Below are 22,510 nucleotides of genomic sequence, written 5' to 3'. Positions count from 1 at the left end.
ATGACAAGCCTAGGCATGTATATTTAAACACAACAAAGGTAGCGATAAATAAACGATACCGATCTTAACAACAGTCAATCGTAGCAAAGCACTGTCAAGATTTGAAGCAAAAGCAGTCAAAACCAAACAACGTAAAAATTAGAACACACAACAAGGTAAAAACCAAAGGTAACTAGCAAAAAAAGCAAAGCAGTCGTAGGCCTCGTAGCAAAAGCAGTGTGACATAACGAAGCAAAAGCAGTCGAACACAAAAGCCGTAAAAGACAAGAACAAACAACAAGGTAACAAAAGCAGTCGAACAAAAAGAAACTTAAAAAAAAAAACAAGAACAAAAAACAAGGTAAAAACCAAACACAACGGTAACTAACAAAAAAAAATGCAGCAATAGTTATCAATCTCTCGTAGCAAAGGCAATGTCATGTATACGAAGCAAAAGCAGTCAAAACCTAAATTTTTTAGAAGGTAAAATAAAAAAATATTAGAAATTAAAATTAGAAAAAATACATATATATAAAAAGCCACTACCATCCAAGACAGGTCGTCAAAAGCAGGTTACAAACAGTAGACACTGGGACACTCATTTCAGATCATTTTATCGAGGAAAGATACCTCACTGCTGTAGAGCCCTACAGAAGACTCACTGGTACAGTCTTATCTTTATAAAGTACGCTTCCATGATTTCACGTGCGAGTGAATTGCAGCTCTTGCCGAGAATCCTAATCTCATACAGCCGAGGCTGACAACCCCTGCAGGACACGCAATGCTTAGCCAAATTAGAACCTTCCTCCGTTTTTAATAAGTTATGTTCCCGTGCACGATCGTTCACGTAACGTCCAGTCTGGCCTACATACACCTTTCCACAAGACAATGGTATCTCGTAGACAACTCCGATGACGCATTCCGCAAAGGGCCTAGCATGTTTCTTGCCGCAGCCGCTCTTCTTTGTTCCTTGTTTGGCGATACGGGGACATAACTCGGCTATTTTGAAAGGTGCTGAAAACACCATCGGCGCTTTGAACTTCCCCGCCACCTTCTTCAAGTTGTGCGATACCTTGTGCGCATAGGCATGACTAGCGGTTTTCCTTTGCTTTCAGCCCTTTGCCGCGCTTTTCCCTTTATCTTTTGTAGCAATGTCTCAGCCACAGCCGTCACGATCGTACAAAGGAAATCGGCAGAGGAAAGCCTCCGATCTCTCTCTCTCTGATCCTCTGAGAACCTCTGATCAGGTCTGAGGACCTGAACTTTTCTGCATTTAGTGTGGACACGACTTCATGAGGGCGGATTCCCAGGCACAGAGCGACAGTCGCCTTTTTGACTATTTTTGAATGTGCCGAACTATAGAACAACAGACTCTTCTGGGCTCTGGGGCGATACAACCAGCAAACATTGCTCTTCGAAAGGATCATGTGGACGTCTAAAAACTGTAGGTGGTCCTTCGAAGGCATTTCATGAGTAAATGTTAAACCTTTACCATGCTGTCTAAACTGGTTTAAAACATCATTCACCGTATCCTGGTACGCCATAGCATGGCTTTTGCTCAACAGAACTAAAAAATCATCCACATATCTGAACACTTTTAAAATCTTGCCGCCATCTAGGGCTGTCGTCAGTGACTGGTCAATATGCGATAAAAAGATGTTGGTTAGTACTGGTGCTACGCATGAACCAATGCATATGCCGCGGCGTTGCAGATAATGGTCTTTGTCAAATGAAATAAAGGTACTGTTGAGGTAACATTCCAGAAGAATCATAAAATCATCTAATGAGATGCCTACAGGATTCTGGAACGATACTTCTCCATGTTCTTCCACACATGCCCTTACCGATGCGAATAAATCCGCGTGCGGTATGGAGTAGAAAAGGTCTACGACATCCACTGAAAACGCGAACCCAATTGAATGGTTGTGCCCCAGATACTCTGTTACATCGTTTGAGCTTTTTGAAACGAAAGGGTCAGTTACCTGCAGTTTGTTCAATTGTTTAAGAAGAAACCGACTGACCTGGATCTGCCAGAGCCCTTTTCACAACAATTGTTCGAAATGGGATGTCCGATTTATGACTCTTTGCCGTAAAAAATACGCTTAACGAGTCAGATTTACACTTGCTAATCGCTACTGACAATTGTAAAAGGCCCAAGCCTTTGCGCAACCGCTCCGCCTTGCTCTTTATCCTCCCTCCGTGTCGGCCTGCGTCAGTTGTAGGTCATTTTGCCTGAAGAAGCGAACCACAGCTCCCATGTCTTGTTAGATTCTTGCGGAAGAAGGCTTACCAACCGATCTCGACAGAGTATCCACGCCTTCTAAAAGGCACCTCTGCTGGTTCTTGCCATCTGCTTTCCTGGCCACACCTCGATTCACCACTAGTAATTTGTGGGCTAGCTTCATAACAATATTTTGGTCCCTTCTTTAGCACACTGGAAATCTTCTCAGGGACAACCACGTCTCCCAACACCGTCAGGCCATGATTGGCGGTATGGAAAGTACTTCTCGTTCCTGTTTGTTTGAGCATCTGGCTAAGGGTACAGTTCCATCATCTTTCTGTCATCTGAGCGGTGAGGCATCTATGTACACGTAACATGTGCTCGGCAAGCCACCCTGGATGCTGGGCATAACAAACTAAACGTAACCAGTCCTGGAAAAGTCCTGGAAACGATTTTAAAAGTGTTCAGATATGTGGATGATTTTTTTAATTCTGTTGAGCAAAAGCCATGCTATGACATACCAGGATATGGTGAATGATGTTTTATATCAGTTTATACAGCATGGTAAAGGTTTAACATTTACTCATGAAATGCCTTCGAAGGATTGCCGACAGTTTTTAGACGTCCACATGATCCTTTCGAAGAGCAATGTTTGCTGGTTGTATCGCCCCAGAGTCCAGAAGAGTCTGTTGTTCTATAGTTCGGCACATTCAAAAAGAGTCAAAAAGGGGACTGTCGCTGTGTGCCTGGAATCCGCCCTCATGAAGTTGTGTCCACACTAAATGCAGAAAAGTTCAGGTCCTCAGACCTGATCAGAGGTTCTCAGAGGATCAGAGAGAGAGAGATCGGAGGCTTTCCTTTGCCGGTTTCCCTTGTGCGATCGTGGCGGCTGTGGCTGAGACATTGCTGCAAAAGATAAAGGGAAAAGCGCGGCAAAGGGCTGAAAGCAAAGGAAAACCGGTAGTCATGCCGTATATGCACAAGGTATCGCACAATTTGAAGAAGGTGGCGGGGAAGTTCACAGTGCCGATGGTGTTTTTAGCACCTTTCAAAATGGCAGAGCTATGCCCCCGTATCGCCAAACACGGAACAAAAAAGAGCGGCTGCGGCAAGAAGCATGCTAGGCCCTTTGCGGAATGCGCCATCGGAGTTGTCTACGAGATACCACTGTCTTGTGGAAAGGTGTATGTAGGCCAGACTGAACGCTGCGTGATCGATCGTGCACGGGAACATAACTTATCATTAACACCGGGGGAAGATTCTAATTTGGCTAAGCATTGCGTGTCCTGCAGGGTTTGTCAGCCTCGGCTGTAGGAGATTAGGATTCTCGGCAAGAGCTGGAATTCACTCGCACGTAGAGATCATGGAAGCGTACTTTATAAAGATGAGGGACTGACTGTATCAGTGAGTCTTCTGTAGTGCTCTACAGCAGTGAGGCATCTTTCCTCGATAAAATGATCTGCAATGAGTGTCCCAGTGTCTACTGTTTGTAACCTGCTTTTGACGACCTGTCTTTGATGATAGTGGCTGTTTATATATATATTTATGTCTAATTTTAATTTCTTTAATATTTATTTTTTATTTTACCTTGTTTAATATTTTAGGTTTTGACTGCTTTTGCTTCGTATACATGACATTGCCTTTGCTACGAGAGATTGATAACTATTGCTACATTTTTTTTGTTAGTTACCGTTGTGTTTGGTTTTTACCTTGTTTTTTGTTCTTGTTTTTTTTTTTTAAGTTTCTTTTTGTTCGACTGCTTTTGTTACCTTGTTGTTTGTTCTTGTATTTTACGGCTTTTGTGTTCGACTGCTTTTGCTTCGTTATGTGACACTGCTTTTGCTACGAGGCCTACGACTGCTTTGCTTTTTTTGCTAGTTAACGTTGGTTTGTACCTTGTTGTGCGTTCTAATTTTTACGTTATTTGGTTTTGACTGCTTTTGCTTCAAGCCTTGACAGTGCTTTGCTACGATTGACTGTTGTTAAGATAGGTATCGTTCATTTATCGCTACCCTTGTTGTGTTTAAGCATACATGCCTAGGCTTGTCATTGATGAATTTTGATACCGGGCAGGGTGAGTGCGAAGGGGCTATAAACGCCTGAGTGGCCGAGGGTTTAAATATACGTTCCTCATTCTTTCCAATAAACAGTTGGCAGTTTGCGCTCGTCCTGTACCCCGTATTGTGTGTGTCTTTGTTCGCGCAACTTCAGATGTCTGAAGTACTGCACCAACTACGCCGACAACACATCTTACTGAAACTACCTAATTTGATGACATGATATGATTACCGTTAATGTTGACTTGAATTCCCATTGAGTAACGCTATCAGTTTTAATTGGTATCTTTTAACTATCGTTATCATGACTCTCCAGTAATCTGCTCGTTGTGCTGCTATGATACCACAGCATCAATAATAATGTACTGTTAATTTCATAGTTATCGTTAAATATCGTTGCTTTCATCATTATCTGTACACATCTGTTCATATCTGGTCACACGTCCTGTCCATATCCTGTCTTTGCCACACATGAGCCATGAAATGCTTTCGCATTAATAATTTGACCACTTGGAGGTCTTTAACTGTCATCGCAAAGCACACGAACACGTGCGTTTTGCCTCCATCGAAATGCGGCCTGTGCGGTCGGGTTAAACATCGGATAATGTGGATGCGGGGCGCTGCAGACACGTAGATCGGGAGGGCATGTCAAAGAAAGGCGGTGACAGAGACCAACCGAGGCGATATTGTGCGGATTGCTGCTGCACTTCCGGGAGCAGGTCCCGGAATTGAGAATGAGGGTCCTGTATAAAACGCGCATTTTTAGCGTGTTTGGGCTTTACGGACCTACAAAAATGACTACGCGGGCCTCCTGGGCTCCGCGGACCCTCATTCAAGAACCACTGCAATCCATTGATTCAAGTCGACTTCTATATGCTCTTAGTGCTTTTGAAATAATTTTTATTTTACATTGAACAGCTATGATTATCCCATATACAGAATGTTGCTTCCCAGCACCATGCAAATATCCAATGAAGGTGCATGGATGACGTCAATATTCAACTTAATTCCGTTACGAGTGGCTCCGACCATAGAGTTACGACGTTCGGCAGCTGAAAACGAGGTAGCATATCTGCTGGGGCGGGCATATTTCGATAAAGGTGAAGTATGAAAAAACATTACTGCCTTTCCTGCAATCAAGAGCAGATGTAGTATGTTACATGGTAGATGAATGGCTACGTGGATAGCACGCCATCGGCAGGGGCGCGCAGTCGTCTGCTGTGTCGTATAACTCGCAAAGTGATCGGTTTCCATAAAATGTTTCCTACCCCTCCTTTCACCTGGCTTCATTGCTAGGCAGTTGGGATGGAGATGGCATTGAAATGGAGAACGATGCAGAAGCGCACGCAGCCACGGCTTGACTTGGACCTACAAGAGATGTAGGAGAAGCAACGGGTTCGAGTGCTTTCCGAGCATGTATGCACCCGCCTACTGAAGGTGTAAATGCCATGAAGTAACGCCGAAAATCAATCCTGAATGTAACTCGAAGTTCAGGAACGCACTTGTAACAGCTGCCACCTCGACAGCCGGAGTCGGTAACGTTATACGTTCGTGAGTGTGTGGCACCGTGTCACCATCCTTAGGGAGGGCGCGGAAGCCTTAGAGAGCGGAGAAGTCGTCTCTTTAAATCTCGTTCGGTGCCCGGCTGTTAACGTTTCGGTGCCAGGGTGAAGGTGAATTGTTGCTCGGATGTTCTCGGTCGGTGTGGCACGACGTCACCTCAAGGTCGCCGACAACTGGAGCTAAAAGCATTTCATGCTTAAGCTCGCAAGCAGCATGATGTCAGCACACAATAATGAACGCCATGCGGCGAATAATAATCCAGAGTTCCTTAATGCATAATCGTTTCGGGCCGTTGTAACCCTCAATTACGATTGTCGCTCCTATAATTTTCGTTAGCATATTGGGCGTCACCTGGTTATCCTCCTTGCCTTCCCGTTTTTCTGTTTCTCTTTATCTACTGCGTCCCCACACGGCCACACTAATGTAGAATTTTTGGTCACACTGGAATCCCAGACAATGAGGTGGTGCATTCTTACGCCAACAGAGTTCCACATTGGGTGCCTGGGATTGCACATTCTTCGGTGTTCCCTTTATTTGAGCCCGCTGCCGCCTGCGGAAAGACAGGATCGACTCACCTCCGCATCAGATTCAGCGGGAGGACTGGTCTGTAGCGCATCGTCTCCCAGATGAAGGCTTGCGTGTACGGCAGGCGATTTCGGTCGCTCCAGGACACGTGAGATTCACGGCCGTTGTCAAGCACTGCGTCGATCTCGGCTTGGACGCGGCGCTGCATGTGGGGCTTTACAGTGCACATGAGCAGCAGCCATTCGATGGTGGAACGCACTGTCTCGCTCCCGGCGCCGAAGAAGGTGGCCACGTTTCCCCTGAGAAGGTTGCCTGCGACGCGGCGCGTGTATGCTACTTTCACTGTTGCACAAGGGGTTTAATTTTGGGCGGTTTATTAAGGAGGACGAATTCAATTGTCCCCAGAACATATCACGGAAGCTGTGCGCACAAAGTAGTACTAGAGGTTGCGTGACGTCAGTGTGATGCAATAATATCAGTGGTTTAGCTAGAGATAGAAGGTAGAGAGTTCAAGTCCTAAATTAAGGTCTGATGTTTAATTCTAGATTAAAGTCTAGGGTTCGAGTTCCTCGCTCGCGTCACAGTTTCCATAGCGCCGAAGGGGACAACAGTATGCATAACGTATTACTCCTGTGCCATGGTTATGCACCCTTATCACCTATGGGACGCCATTCGCTCCTGGGAATCACTAATGGACCTCACTATGGTGTCAAATTTAAAAATTGTGACGTCGTCGTTTCTTGCGCAGTGGTCCGGGTGGTGTCGCAACATGTCGCTGCCTAATTGGCATGCTTCGGCTAGTCGTTTTAAGTGTCACGGATCCGAACCGACTTGTATGCCTTCAATTGCATGGCGTAATCACCCTACCACACAGCTTGCTTAAGGGAAGTATTCAGACTTGGAATGGGAGCAGTTAGGGATAAGGGTAGATCGAGAATACCTCACTAATCTGTGATTCGCTGATGATATTGTCTTGCTAAGGAACTCAGGAGATGAACTGCAAATAATGACTAAGGACCTAGACAGGAAAAGCAGAACGATAGGCTTGAAAATCAGTATGCAGAAGACTAAGGTAAAGTTCGGCAGCCTTGGGAAAGAAGAGCAGTTTAGGTAGCGATGCACTGGAAGTGATAGGCGAATATGTCTTCCGACATGAAACAGCAGCTGAATAGACAACAATTCGCAGAATAGGCCCCCCCCCCCTCCACACACACACACACACACACACACACACACACACACACACACACACACACACACACACACACACACACACACACACACACACACACACACACACACACACACACACACACACACACACACACACACACACACACACACACACACACACACACACACACACACACACACACACACACACACACACACACACACACACACACACACACACACACACACACACACACACACACACACACACACACACGCACACGCACACACACACATATCGCCCTTGTCTATGCACGCGCGTCATTAGTTGCCAGTGCAGCATCATCCTCGTCTACGCGCGCTCGTGTAGACAAGGACGATGCTCAACTGGCCACTAATGATTTCTACCTGCACACCTAATGTAAAAGGTCTGTGTAAGGTTAAGAGATAACAAAGCGTGCAGAGGGGGTCAGATAATTAATTCAAGTTACCGACATTCTAGTGCAAATCAAGAAGAATAAATGGGCATGGGCAGGACATGCAGTGCGAAGAGAGAACAATCAATGGTCGCTTAGGGTAACAAATTGGATTCCAAGGGAAGGAAAGCGCAACAGGGGCCGTCAGAAAGTTAGGCGGGAGGATGAGGTTAAGAAGTTCGCAGGGGTCAAGTGGATACAGCTAGCTCAGGACCGGGTTAATTGGAGGACTATGAGAGAGGCCTTCGCCCTGCAGTGGTTATAGTCCGGCTGATGATGAGTACATCGGAGAACTTCCTAAAACTATTGAATTTGTCACCAAAACCATGCCTGAATTGACGTTCGCTCATCAAAGTGCATCAAATCTGCCTAGCAATATCAGGAACACATCTACCGGTGGCCCTGACGGTTTACGTATACCTTTGTTTTGAAATCATGCTAGAATGTAATTATTCATTAATTAGTCACCTTGTTCCATATATCTCTTGATTCGGGATATTTGGCAAATGCCTAGAAAAATGCTAATGTGGTCCTTGTGCATAAAAGGCATTCAGAAAGCTCTGTTGTTATTACCCACTTTTTTTTTCTCTTACTAGTGTGTGCTGCAAAACATTGGAACATATAATTTATGGCGCAGTCATAAAACTCCATGACTCTTGTGACATTCAAAGCAGTCTAGCATGGTTTCAGATTGTTTTTCTTCTACTACTCACTTGATTGAGTTCAGTAATGATCTGTTTTCATCTCTAGACCATGGCTATCAAATAGATTGTGTATTTCTAGATTTTAAGGAAGATTTTGATTCTGTGCCTCATGTGCTATTATTATATAAATTACGTTCTCTTGATCTGTATCCCATTTTCATCGACTGGCTTCATTGTTATCTCCAGGGCCGCATGCAGTGTATTATAATTAATGATTGTCACTCAGATTATGTAACTATCTTCTCAGGTGGCCACAGGAGTCTTTCCTGGGACCACTTCTTCTCATTTATATTAATCATATTTTTCTTGACATCACCTGCAAAGTTCGGCTACGTGCTGACGACTGTGTCTTGGACCATGTTGTGAAATGATCTGATGCGTTAAAATTTCAGCGAGACTTTGGTTCTATTCATTCCATTTCTAATTCCAAAGCTAATTTCAAAGCTAATTCCAAACAACAACAACAAAACCAGGTCAGAACAGACTGTATGTTTGATATGTGAGACTCAGTATATTATGCTATCATCGCCTTTAATTTTTGATTGCTCCTCTCTCAATTTTGCTTCCTCGCTTCCCTTTCTTCCGTTATGAAAATAACAATTTTTCCCTGCTTGTGTACATTGAAGCTCTTGCGCTTCGCATTTACAGGTCTTCTCTAGCGCACTTGTAAAAAGAAACTATATAGGATTGATATTTTTGCACTGAAAAGAAATATTCTGAGCATGTATAGACGTGGCCTAAATATCATTAAGCAAGGCTAGTGTTTGAACTTTTCTCACTCACTTCGTTGAAAAGTATGATGGTTTCTTCGGTCCATGCAGAAGTGAATCAGTGGTATTGGCCAATTTAAGCGAAAATCACTTCCTTATTTTCTTCAGGTAGGACGTGACAAGTCTTTGATCGCTGAAACTTGACACCATAATATTATAGCGAAGAATGTAATGTAATGACATGTATTGGCATTAACGCAAGAGCCGTCATATGAGGGCAATTTACGTGCGTATTTTATTGAAATTGCCTTCTTTAAGTCACCCGTCTTGGTGGCACTTTGGTTAGCGTGCTTCTCTGCTGAGCATGAAATGGTGGGTTTAAACCCGGTGGCCAAAGCATATCGAAGGAGGTGAAACGAAAAAAAGAAATGTAGAGCACTGCAGAGCCTACACTGGAGTAAAGAGACAGCCTGAGCGTTGACTTCAGGGTGGTCGAAGTACATCCGAAGCCATCCACGACGGCGCTCCTCATACACCATGCTGTTGGTGACGCTTTTGGCATCTATTTAAATGACACCAAATCTCTTCGCTCTCTTACAGAAAAACGAATTAACGTCAGGAGCTGTTTCTTATATAGCGTAACAACGCTTTGCTGTACAGAACACCGTGACTACGTGTTGCTTAGCATCGAATATCTCACCGTACAAATTGCTGAAAAAAGATGATTTTGAGCTCAAGCGCAAAGTAATTTTTTTTTTCGGTTTAAGCACGTACATGCGCTGTCGGGGGGTGATCGCTTACGTGTAAACCTCTTGCTTTCTCCGTTTTCCTGCTTCATCTCGCCGAGAAAACTGTCGATGTAGTCCCGGACCACGCCATCCTGGTACGTGTCCTGGTGCATGCTGATTTTGGAACTGCAACAATGAAATAAAATACGTAAATCCTTCCACGCTTACTAGCAAACGCGCTGAAAAGCTTTATCAAAAACTGCTTCTGGATTTTTTTATGTTCTAGTTTTTTTCTTGCAGATCAGTTGCACAGACATGTGAGTCCCCCCTAACTGGGTTACCGCAGACCGCGCTCACTACCAAGGAGGCGACGCCAGAATAAATTGGTTTGGTTTGGTTTGCGGGGTTTAACGTCCCAAAGCGACCAGGCTATGCGAGACGCCGTAGTAGAAGACTTCAGAAATTTTAACCACTTGGTTGGTTTGTGGGGTCTAACGTCGCAAAGCGACTCAGGCTATGAGAGACGCCGTAGTAGAGGACTTCGGAAATTTCAACCACTAGGGTGGTTTGTGAGGTTTAACGTCCCACAGCGACTCAGGCTATGAGAGACGCCGTAGTGAAGGGCTCTGGAAATTTCGACCGCCTGAGGTTTTTTAACGTGCACTGACACCGCACAGCACACAGACGTCTTGCTTTTCGCCTCCGTTGAAAAGCGGCCGCCGAGGTCGGGATTCGATCCCGCATCCTTGGGCAGAGTAGTCGAGTGCCGTAACCATTGCGCCTCCCCGGTGGGGTAACATTACATAATATTACATGAATTGATTATGTAATGTTCTTTTTCGAACGTTGGTAACAAAATTTATTCAACTTTGAAGCAATGCAGAACTAATGTTCTTGTGTAATTGCATGTGTGACCACTAGTATGAATGAACAAAGTTTTACGGACGCACAAAAGACACGCACCGTCTTTGTCGCCCTTTGCGGAGGTATAGTGCATATATGTCCCGTAAGCAGACTGTTTTATAAATAAAAGTCACTCACTCGGCGAATTCCTCTCTGCGGACGAGGGCGTCTTTAAGCTTGTAGCAGGCGCCCAGGTGGAAAAAGACGAGCAGCTTTCGGAGCCACAGGCAGAAGTTGAAGATTGACACCTGAGCTGCGAGCGCGGGGATGACCTCGATCAGCTTGTCCAGGTAGAGGCGCTCCGGTTCACCGTACTCGAAGCGCCGGCCGAACACCAGCGCCGAGATGATGTTGGACGTGCTTGGTGTGAGCAAGGGTGTAGGCACCATGGGCTTGCCCTTGAAGGACTCCATCTCGCGTGTTAAGTGCGAAACTTCCTCCTGCGGGGCGGTAAATATTTCAGGTAAACAGTTATAATAATTAGTACACGGCTGCAGAGAAAATTGCGTTGCACTCGCATTTTCTTTTAAAAAGCATGAGCAATGAAGGGGAACTCAAAGAGGAATAAAGTTACAAAGATTAAAGTAAAAGATTTTACTTTGAATTACACTGGTCAGTATTTGCATTTACTGAGGTTTCTAACGAAATTATGCTTCTTTCATGAACTGGCTGTCGGAAGGAGGGTTTGCCTTAACCATATTTTTTCTAAATGAAAAATTACGATGTTTAAACTAGTAAATTTCAGAACTTTATGTACAGTTTATCACCAAATTGTGACACGAACAGCAAATGACTGATCGCATTAAGGAAATCAGTGCACTCACGCTCACAGTTTCAGTTCTTTTTTTATATTCTCTGCATTGTGAGAAATCGTCATGGAGAAAATTCAGGACAATGTGTATTTAGCCCATTTTACGCTATCAGCATGAGTTATAAATATAGCCAGGTCGGACGGCGCTGTTCTCGATGGAAGCAGAACAATAGGTTTCTGTCTGTGCACGCGCGCGGAATACGGTTTCGATCTCGACCGCCGGCGGCTGCGTTTCAATGGAGGCGAAACGGAGTGGCGTCTGTGTGCTGTGCGATGTCGTTGTTGTTGTGGCTGTAGGAAGAAGGAAAAGATGCACGGGCCTGCTACTGGCTCTGTAGCTGAGCCACCTCCGCTGCCTCGTGCGGACATAAGAGAAAATAGAGAAGAAAGGAAAAGGACTAGGGAGAGAAAGACGCGCGCCGCAACAACAGCCGTCGTCCACCACCGAGACAGTGGCGGGTGCAATGACGGCCTAAAACAGACAAAATCGGTGGCTGGCTAGCCCCGCCGCAAGCGGCGTTGACCTACCGTTCCAGCCCCGTAGGACCAAGAACTGCCACCCTACCCCTCACTGTGCGATGTCAGTGCACGTTAAAAACTACGGCTCCTCTTTCTCTCTTTCCACTTTCACTCCCATCTTCCTCCCTTCCCTTACGGCGTGGTTGCGGTGTCCACAGAAAACAAGTGAGATAGTTACTGCTCCTTTCCCTTGCTATAAATAAATAAATAAATCAGTCAGTTAAATGTCCCCAAGTGGTCGAAATTACTCTGGAGCCCTCCTCCATGACACCCTTTCTCTCTTTCCACTTTCACTTCCACCGTCACCCTTTCCCTTACGGCGCTGTTCAGGTGTCCACAGAACAAGTGTGACAGATATTGCGCCTTTCCTTTCCTGAGAACCATTTATTATTTATTATTATTATTTTAGCAAAATTCTTCCATCTGCGCACTGCCCTCAAGAGCATGCCGCTGAGGCAAAATATGACGCTTTCGTACATCTTGTGCTCGTTGTGTACTGCACCTTTTTCCCACTGATACACACAAAAAAAGAGGAAACTCTGGTTGCCGTGGGGTTCCACGGCAACGGAATCGCCACGAGACTTACGCATATATGCTTCTCCATCAGAGGTGACGCCATTCCCAGGTTCTTGAAAGTCTTAAGCGAGAATCGCCGCTGCTCCCTCCATAGTGGCCCATTCAGAACAATGAGGGCTGTGTGAAAAATAAAAGCGGGTAGCGTAAAATGCTCTCCTGTGCTCGTATAACGCTTGATTGAAGACAATATGCGTGCTAAAGAAAAGATCGTGGTATGGAACGAAAGTGCTCGAGATCAGAATGCACTACACAGGCTACGCGCGCGCGCGCGCGAGAGAGAGAGAGAGAGAGAGAGAGAGAGAGAGAGAGAGAGAGAGAGAGAGAGAGAGAGAGAGTCGAATGCGTTTGGAGCATATTAAGAGGTACAGGCGCGGCCATAATATTATGGAGCATGATTCTGACGTTTGAAAATGTTCCATGCCTTCCGTAAACAAGATGCGATGGTTATATATAGCACCCTACATGAGCCCAGCATTGGCATGTGCTTATGGATGTGTAAGGCACTTCCTAATATTCAATACGTTGCGCGTGAGAAACTTCTTTTATCTCCGAGGCGTGCCCCGTACATAATTATTATGGCCGGGAATGTGCATAATATATATATAAATATATATATATAAATATATATATATGTATATATATATATATATATATATATATATATATATATATATATATATATATATATATATATATATATATATATATATATATATATATATATATATATATATATATATATATATATATACCGGGTGTCCCAAATAACTTGAACCAAGGGATACAAAATAATACATTTGAGGTAGGTCAGTGAAACCAATTGCATTCAACTGCCAGCCTCCTTGCGCACTACAGGCGATTTTTTGTTTTGCAATTACTTAATTAGCTAATTATGTTAATTTTTCTAATTGATTAAATATCGACTTTAGACCAAAATGTGAATTGGAAACTTGTAGAGCACCTTCAGAAACCCCCATTCCACTAATTGCGATAAAGAAAGTCTCACGTGTATCTTTTTTTCTGAGCTCAAAAGAAAGCCCGCGAAATACAAATAATACCACGTGACTAGTGCATTTGTGCGCCGCGATTGTGGTGCTCTCAGTCGTGGTTTGAGCGAACGAAATTAGCTGCGGCCGTGTCTCCTTTGCCCCGTGAAAGCGGCAGGCCGATATGCCGAGCGCTGAGAGTCGCGGGTCGAGACCCCCTTCTGATTGTAGGCGACTTTAACGCCCCCAGTCGGCTTTGGGGCTACCACCGTGAAGAAAAGCGAGGGCGCAGGTTGGCGGAGCTTGCGTCCACGCTGGGCCTCACTCTTCACACTGACCCCGTCCACCCAACCCGACTTGGTAACTCCGTGACAAGGGACACCTGTCCGGACCTCACCTTTACTTATAACATCCAACATGCAGACTGGGTCAACACCGAGGAAACCCTCGGCAGCGACCACTGCATTATCAATACCACAATCAGAACTCGCCCACTCTCTAAACCCACAACACAAGCCCGTCTCCCAGATTGGACGAAATTCAGACAAAATTTCGACAACACAACATCCATTACAGAGCAAGGGTACACCTCATGGTCCCAGCATTTGGTTTCACACCTTCGCTCCACCGAAACTCAGATTCAGCTTTCAGAGGTGGTATCGGATGTGGACAACCACCTACTCCACCTCTGGGAAGCTCGGCACTCCCTCGTCCGCCGATGGCGCCGGCAGAAACATAACAGAAACCTTAAAGCTCGAATTGCCGAGCTCACCCAGCGAGCGGGTGAGTATGCGGCCCAGCTCGCCGACTCTAACTGGGTGGATAGGTGCAACACGGCAGCGCGTCAAATGTCCAGCCGAAACACATGGCGCCTCTTTCGCGCCCTCATTGATCCAACTCAGACCCGTAGAGAAACACAAAAACATCTTCAGCGTGTAATCCACACCTTCTCTGGTAATACTACACAACTCGCGCACAAACTCAGGGACCGATATTTGTGCAACATACAGGACACCCGTGGGCAGGCGTACTCTTATGCAGGCTCTGAGAACGCTGAGCTTGATCAGCCGTTTAAGCTCCACGACTTACGGGCAGCCCTGGGCAAAATGAAACGTGGTACTGCACCTGGCCGGGACAAAATCACTGTTAAATTACTAGCTAACCTTCCCGACTCAGCTTATACCACTTTATTGGACTACATCAATGCAATATGGCGAGGAGATACGCCACTCCCCATTGATTGGAAAACCGCTGTGGTCACATTCATACCAAAGGCCGGCAAAGCAATAAACACGGACAACCTTCGCCCCATCTCTCTTACCTCTTGTGTGGGCAAACTTATGGAGACGATGGTGCGGGACCGGTTGTCTGAGTACCTTGAGACACAACATGTCTTCGCGGACACCATGTACGGATTTCGCCCACACAGATCCGCACAGGATGTCTTGCTTCAACTACATCGGGAAGTCCTTGACCCCCTCGAGTGCCCTCATAACGACAGGGTCGTACTCGCCCTGGACCTTAAGGGGGCTTTCGACAATGTAACGCATGATATTATTCTCACTCATTTAAGTCAAACCAACTGTGGCCACCGTGCCTTCCAATATATCCGCCAATTCCTCACAGACCGCCAATCTTACATCCGCATTCAGGATAACGAACACGGCCCCTTCCCCCTAGGTACCAGGGGAACGCCGCAAGGCGCAGTGCTTTCTCCCCTGCTATTCAATTTGGCCATGATGCGCCTGCCGGTCCAGCTGGGTGCTGTCGAGGGCGTGCAGCATGCTCTGTACGCCGACGACATCACCCTGTGGGCTACACAGGGCTCACTTGGAGACATTGAGGCCAGCCTGCAGCAGGCGGCGACTATAGTAGACCGCTATGCTAGCTGCTGCGGCCTTCAATGCTCCCCACAGAAATCGGAATTTGTGCACATCCGCCCCTCTCCAAAATGCACTACTAAAATTCAACTTACTCTTCAATCAGGTCCAATTCCAGAAACACAAGAAGTCCAAGTACTGGGACTCTTCATTCACCAACACCGCAAGCCAGACACCACATTGGCTAAACTCCGCAAGGTGGGGGACCAGGTGGGCCGCATGGTCCGCCGGGTTTCCAATAAACGCGGGGGGTTACGAAGCAAGGATGCCTTGCGGCTGGCAAACGCCTTCGTAACCAGTCGAATCCTTTATTCGACTCCATATCTCCACCTGCGGAAGCAAGATGAGGATGCCCTCGAGGTCATTCTCCGCAAAATCTATAAGCGGGCCCTCGATATTCCGGTGACTACCTCAAACCAGCGCCTCATGGCACTGGGAATGGTGAACACCTTCAGGGAATTGAGGGAAGCGCACCTCACAAATCAATATACGCGTTTGTCGCAGACGCAGTCGGGCCGCCGCCTTCTTGCCCGGCTCCACATCAAACATACGACACTTATGGAAGAACGGGCACGCATTCCAGCGCCGTGGAGATGCGCCCTCCGCGTACGCCCTCTTCCCGCCAAAATGGCACGCGAAGACCATGATGGCAGACGCCTGGCGCGGGCGGAAGCCCTGGCACGCCATTATGGTTCTAAACCCGGCGTTTTTTATGTGGACGCCTCTGGCCCGCACCATGGGGGGTGGTACACGGCCGCAGTCGTCCACGAGGCGAAAACAGTCAACGGTCTTAGCTTCAGGGCCCGCAACACAACTCATGCGGAGGAGGTCGCCATAGCATTGGCTGCTTCCCACTCTGACTCGAAATATATAATTTCCGACTCGCGAGGGGCCTGTCGGAATGTCGAACAGGGCTGGACGCCTTATCTAGCCTACCGAATACTTCAAAATAGCTCCTACATTGGGGACCCCGCTACCCGATATATTATTTGGGCTCCTGCTCATCAGGGGCTGGCTGGAAACGAGGCTGCCGACGCCGCCGCCCGCGCGCTCTCTCTCCGGGAAGTTTCCTCCTCCTCCCCCTCCGACCAGGACGCTGATCCTAATCCGGCTTATACATTCAAAGATATCGTAGCTTACTACCAATCTAGCCACAGCCTTTACCCCCGCCCATGTAAAGGCCTTTCAAAGGCGGATGAGCGGCTCTTACTCCGCCTCTATACAAACACACTGCTGTGCCCGGCAGCTCTAAAACACTTCGACCCTGCTTTCTCTGGCAGCTGCCCGCACTGTGGGGTGGTGTCTTCGGACATCTACCACATGGTGTGGGCCTGCCCCTCAAATCCGGCTATCCCCCCTCACCCCAACCCAACCCGGGAGGACTGGGAGGCGACCCTGCTCGGCTGCTCCGACCTGAAGGCCCAACGGGCCTTAGTCGGGCGAGCCCGAGCGGCGGCAGACGCCACTGGGGTCCCGAACTAGGGACCTCCACCTAGTGTTTGTGAGGGTTGGCCCCTTCAGGGTCAGCTCACGCATAACCTCCTGTATTTGTCCTATATAAATGTTTTCTACCACCACCACCGGCCCACGTGATGGTGCAAGTAGCACCCAGAGCGGCGAGCCGACACCACCGAGATTCTAACAAACCCTCCTTCTCTCCCATCAGCGAACTTTACGGCAAACGGATGAGCGATAAGGTATCAGCCACTGAATCTGCGCATACAGGCTTGGGTAAAGAGGCGAGATGACATGTGACTCGACTAAAATTAGCGCTGCACCTTCATTTGCCGGTTCTTTATCGTCATCCGCCTGTCGTGATGTAGGCTGCTGCGGTGCACAGGCCTGGCCAAGATCGCGGTGACAACGGGCGAGCTCTAGCTCGCTCCAACCATCGCCAACATTTCTGCCTGCCGCTGCAGCGGGACCATCGGGTCACGGCCGCAGCTGATTTCGTTCGCTCAAACCACGACTGAGAGCACCACGATCGCTGCGCTCAAATGCGCTAGTCACGTGGTATTATTTGTATTTCGCGGGCTTTCTTTTGAGCCCGGAAAAAAAGATACACTTGAGACTTTCTTTATCGCAATTAATGGAATGGGGGTTTCTGAAGGTGCTCTACAACTTTCCAATTCACATTTTTGGTCTAAGGTGAATATTTATTAAATTAGAAAAATTAAAATAATTTGCAATTAACTAATTGCAAAACAAAAAATTGCCTGTAGTGAGCAAGCAGGCTGGTAGTTGTATGCAACTGGTTTCACTGACCTACCTCAAATATATTATTTTGTAACCCTTGTTTCATGTTAGCTGGGACACCCGGTATATATATATATATATATACATACATCAGTTTCAGCAAACGATTGTCATGGGGCCCTCGGTAGATTAATACTAAACTAAATAACAAACAAGCAGCAAGATATAAAACTTAGTTATCTAGTAAAAAACAAACAAACAGTGCTTGTGCTGATAGAGAAACATTACATAAAATGGCAATGAAATAATAGGTTAACAATGTCAGAAAAACAAACATATGATAAGAGTATAATGTAACACTCTTATATATAATATTTTATATATCAAAATTTTATATGCAATCAAAATATCGTCCAGCGAACACGATCAGAACCTTAATTAAAAAAGCTCATACAGGTAGCACAGGAGGAGGAAGAATATAACAGTACATGATTCAAACCAAATAACGGGCAAGACAAAATTTGTATTGAACGATTGAAAAAAAAAATTTACAAGCAGGTAAAATAAGCTCTTCATTCTATTTATCCGTGCAGAGATAAATTCTTTAAACTAGATTTAATCATAGACAAAGACGTCGTTAATTTTAAAGTCAGGGGTAAATTATTCCATAGATAAGTGCATGAGAAACAAGAACTTCGTTTTCCATAATTGACGAAAATATTAGGTAGCAATAATTTTTCCGAGCTGAGAATCTACTACGCTTAGAACTCTTCAATAAACAGTAGTCTATAGAGTTAAAAGACAATTTGTTGTCCATTAATATAAAGCAAAGGCAGAACATTAACACGGTACGACCTACAGCTGGTAAAGATGCGAAAAGTTTGATTTTGAATATGTTGGATCGAATGTAATTGACACCTCTAGGTGTTTCCCAATGCTGCAATGCCGTAAATAATTTGTGTGTGTGTGTGTGTGTGTGTGTGTGTGTGTGTGTGTGTGTGTGTGTGTGTGTGTGTGTGTGTGTGTGTGTGTGTGTGTGTGTGTGTGTGTGTGTGTGTGTGTGTGTGTGTGTGTGTGTGTGTGTGTGTGTGTGTGTGTGTGTGTTAAATAGATCCAGAACAAAGCGATGTGGCATGTTTGAGGTGCTGTGCGATCGAAAGGATGACTAAGTCTTTTAAAATGTCGCTTTGTTATAGTTTGGTGTCCGCGAGGCATAACCTAGCTGTACGAGACCCGCTTCCAGAATCCAGATAGCGTCATATCGACCGATCGTGTTTGTGAAGTCGATCTTGCCGACAATCGTTCTAGCGCTAACAGAGGCTAATCGTCTGTTTCGAATTCCATGGACAATACCACGAGTGTTTCATACGCTACTAGCTCATCGCATTAGCTACCTACACGCCCGGTAGCAAAACCAGTTTCCCTTCTTTTTTGGAATGTACGCAGTGTCTGTAACAAAAGTGACGATCTGTCTTCGGTTATTGACACATGTTCAGCCGACATTGTTATCTTAACCGAAGAGGGATATTGCAGATGATGAAATCTTCGAATGTGAGAGTGTTTTCAAATTTTTTTCGCTGTGACCGCATGTTGTGTACGGGTGTAGGCAAAAACGTCACCGGCAAAAAAGTCCCCGGAAGATACGTCCCTGGAAGAAACGTCCCTTGATGAAGCGGCAACTAGGAAAAAACGTCCCCAAGGTCAAAGCCGGCCCTAAAAAAAATTCTTCCGGAACTAACATGAAAAAAAGACAACACATTTTATGCCATTCTTACTTGGCTTTGAGTTAAATGTAATCATCGTTTGGAACCTGCGTCCTCTGGGGGCCGAAATGTTTACAAGAACTGTGTAAAAGCATGGTGAAAGAGCCATCTGACTTTTTATACGTTGCGAGGTTCTGAGGTACGCAGCTCGTTAAGCTATCATATATGGCAGGCTAATAAGTTTGGCAACACTGCCCACTTAGAAAGGTACAAGCGGATCGGCGTATGGTAGTATCGGGGAACTGGCCAAAGCGGAAGACGTCACTAAAATTACTTTCCAGACCTTCTGGTGACGAGGTTCAACCGTTCTGGTGTAGAATTGTGATAAGGGTGATGATGGTATATTAAAGCATCGCTCCAAGCTTCTCCGGTAAAACCGGTGGTCAGCTCCTCTTTTCCCCGCAAACAAAGTGAACACGACGCGCTGTCATTGGGTATTACCGCTGCCATAACTTTTTTTTGTCATGAATGCCCGCATCAGTTCGATGTTCGCGGTCAATTCCAAGCCGAAAGGTGACGTCCTATAGCGCAAGACTACAGCCCCGTCCGGGACCATTTTTTCCTACTTCGCCAATAGGGACGTTTCTTCCGGGGACATTTTCTCTGGGCACATTTGCTCCGGGGACGTTTTCTCCGGGGACGTTTTTACCGGATATCCCAGACCCAGTGACAGCGCCTCGTCTTCACTTTGTTTGCGGGGAAAAGAGGAGCTGACCACCAGCTTCCGGGGACGTTTCTTTCGGGACATTTTTTCCGGGGACATTTTTTCCGGGGACATTTTTTCCGCGGACGTTTTCTCCGGGGACGTTTTTACTGGATCCCGTTGCGTACTGGTGGCGGGGTACTGATTGCTGTGCGTGATGGTCTGAGATCTTGTCTTCTAGATATCGCTTCACCGTTAGAAATAGTGTATGCGCGTGTCACCCTCAGATATAGTGATTTTATTTTTTGCGTGTGTTATCGCCCACCCACTTCGTCCATGACATTTTGTTCTGATCTACATGACATGTTAAACGAGTTAAGTGTGCAGTTTCCTTCAAGGCCGCTCTTTCTTCTTGACGATTTTAATTATCCAGCCATTAATGGGCATGCCTCTCTTCCTACGTTAGATAGTTCATCTGAGTGCTCTCTCTTCATAAACCTTTGCCTTGATTTTAACTTTAAGCAGCTTGTTCTCCAGCTTACGCGATTTAGACATCACTCTTCTAAGACCCTTTACCTCATCCTCACTACCACACCTGAGCTTGTTTCCTGTTTAAGATGCATGCCTGGTTTAAGTGATCATCGCTTAATTTATTTCGATCTGCGAACTTCTGTTTCCACTATGAAAAGGCTAAAAGTTATTTCTGACTACAAAAATGCAGACTTTGACTCTATAAATCCTGAACTAATGAATTTAATCGCTCCAAGTTTTCACACCCACAGTGTTGAATACAACTGGGATTTGTACAAAGAAAAAGTGAAATTTTTAATTAATAAATTCGCCCCTCAGAAACGCAATAAATCTAACTCCCATGCCCCATGGTTTAATGCGTACTTGCGACGCCTACTGAACAAGAAGAAAGGACTATTTCGGCGGGCAAAGCAGCACAAACGGCCGAACGTTGGTACGTCTACGCTGCCGCTAATACTGAATACAAAAACATTGCATATGAAAAAAGAAATTTTACCAGCACACCTTACCATCTCTTCTGAAAGAAAATCCCAAGAAATTTTGGAATATGGTCAGCGGGAATAAGTCGAATATAGTAGGCCTTTCCGATGATAGCAACGCACCAATAACCGAGAGGGAAAGCTACAAAGTGTTGAACGAATATTTTGTTTTATGTTTCTCGTCTACATCTCTGAACGGTTCCCCTGATCTTTGTATATCTGACTTTCTACCTATGCATCCGATAACCATGATTCTGTTGGCGTATCATGTTTAATTGAAAGACAGAAGGTTTCAGCTTCCTCGGGTGTGGATGGAACAACATGCAAGTTTTTGAAAAGTACTGCTACATGCTCATCTTTGATTCTCTGTGAAATATTTATACAGTCACTGCAGAGTTGTTCCATGCCCAATGATTGGAAGTGGGGAAGGTAGTTCTTTAACATAAATCAGGTAACACTGTTTCAGCACTTAAATATAGGCCCATTTCACTAACGAGCGTACCCTGCAAACTTCTTGAGCACATAATTTACTCTCACCTTATTTCTTTCCTCGAAGTTAACAACGTTTTTAGTTCATACCAACATGGCTTCCAAAGACTTTTCTCGTGTGAAACGCAACTCCTCCTTTTCACTAATGATCTTTTCTGACCTCTGGATGCTAACTTTGTTGTGGACTGCATTGTTTTGGATTTGCTAAGGCTTTTGAATCTTTTTCGCATGACTTGCTACTAATTAAGCTCAGTGCTCTGAATATTGACAATCAGGTATTGGGCTGGTTTAAATGTTTTCTTTTTAACCGAAGCCAATATGTCACAGTCAATGGTTATGACTCGACTTTAATTTCTGTAAGTTCTGGAATACGTCAATTTTCTGTATTGGATCCTCTCTTGTTTCTAATTCATAATAATGATCTTCCTAACAGTGTTTCTTCCCACATAAAACTTTTTGCAGATGACTGTGTTCTTTACCGTACTATTACTAATCCCTTTGATGAAGCATGTTTGCAGTCAGGCTTGGATACAATTTTTTCATAGTGCAGCGACTGGCTTATCAAGCTTAACACTCCTAAATGCAAATACATGCATCT

General features: G+C 45.5%; 1 protein-coding gene across 2 annotated transcripts in view; it reads right to left on the bottom strand.

Annotated features, from left to right (window-relative positions):
* The window catches only part of LOC146208315 (cytochrome P450 2J6-like), a 41,242-nt gene that overhangs the window by 6,492 nt on the left and 12,240 nt on the right, over positions 1 to 22,510 (bottom strand). For both annotated transcript variants that reach the window (XM_084592678.1, XM_084592684.1), the window contains exons 4-7: positions 12,956 to 13,062; positions 11,178 to 11,479; positions 10,210 to 10,322; positions 6,396 to 6,657 (exon numbers count right to left, since the gene is read on the bottom strand). In XM_084592678.1, the coding sequence (XP_084448804.1) occupies positions 6,396 to 6,657; positions 10,210 to 10,322; positions 11,178 to 11,479; positions 12,956 to 13,062 (784 nt within the window). The remainder of the gene's footprint in view (positions 1 to 6,395; positions 6,658 to 10,209; positions 10,323 to 11,177; positions 11,480 to 12,955; positions 13,063 to 22,510) is intronic.

The sequence above is a fragment of the Amblyomma maculatum genome, chromosome 1 (assembly GCF_055883805.1).
Source record: "Amblyomma maculatum isolate TAMU_Amacu chromosome 1, ASM5588380v1, whole genome shotgun sequence".
NCBI classification, from domain to species: Eukaryota; Metazoa; Arthropoda; class Arachnida; order Ixodida; family Ixodidae; genus Amblyomma; species Amblyomma maculatum.
This window is presented reverse-complemented; position numbering and strand designations above follow the sequence as displayed.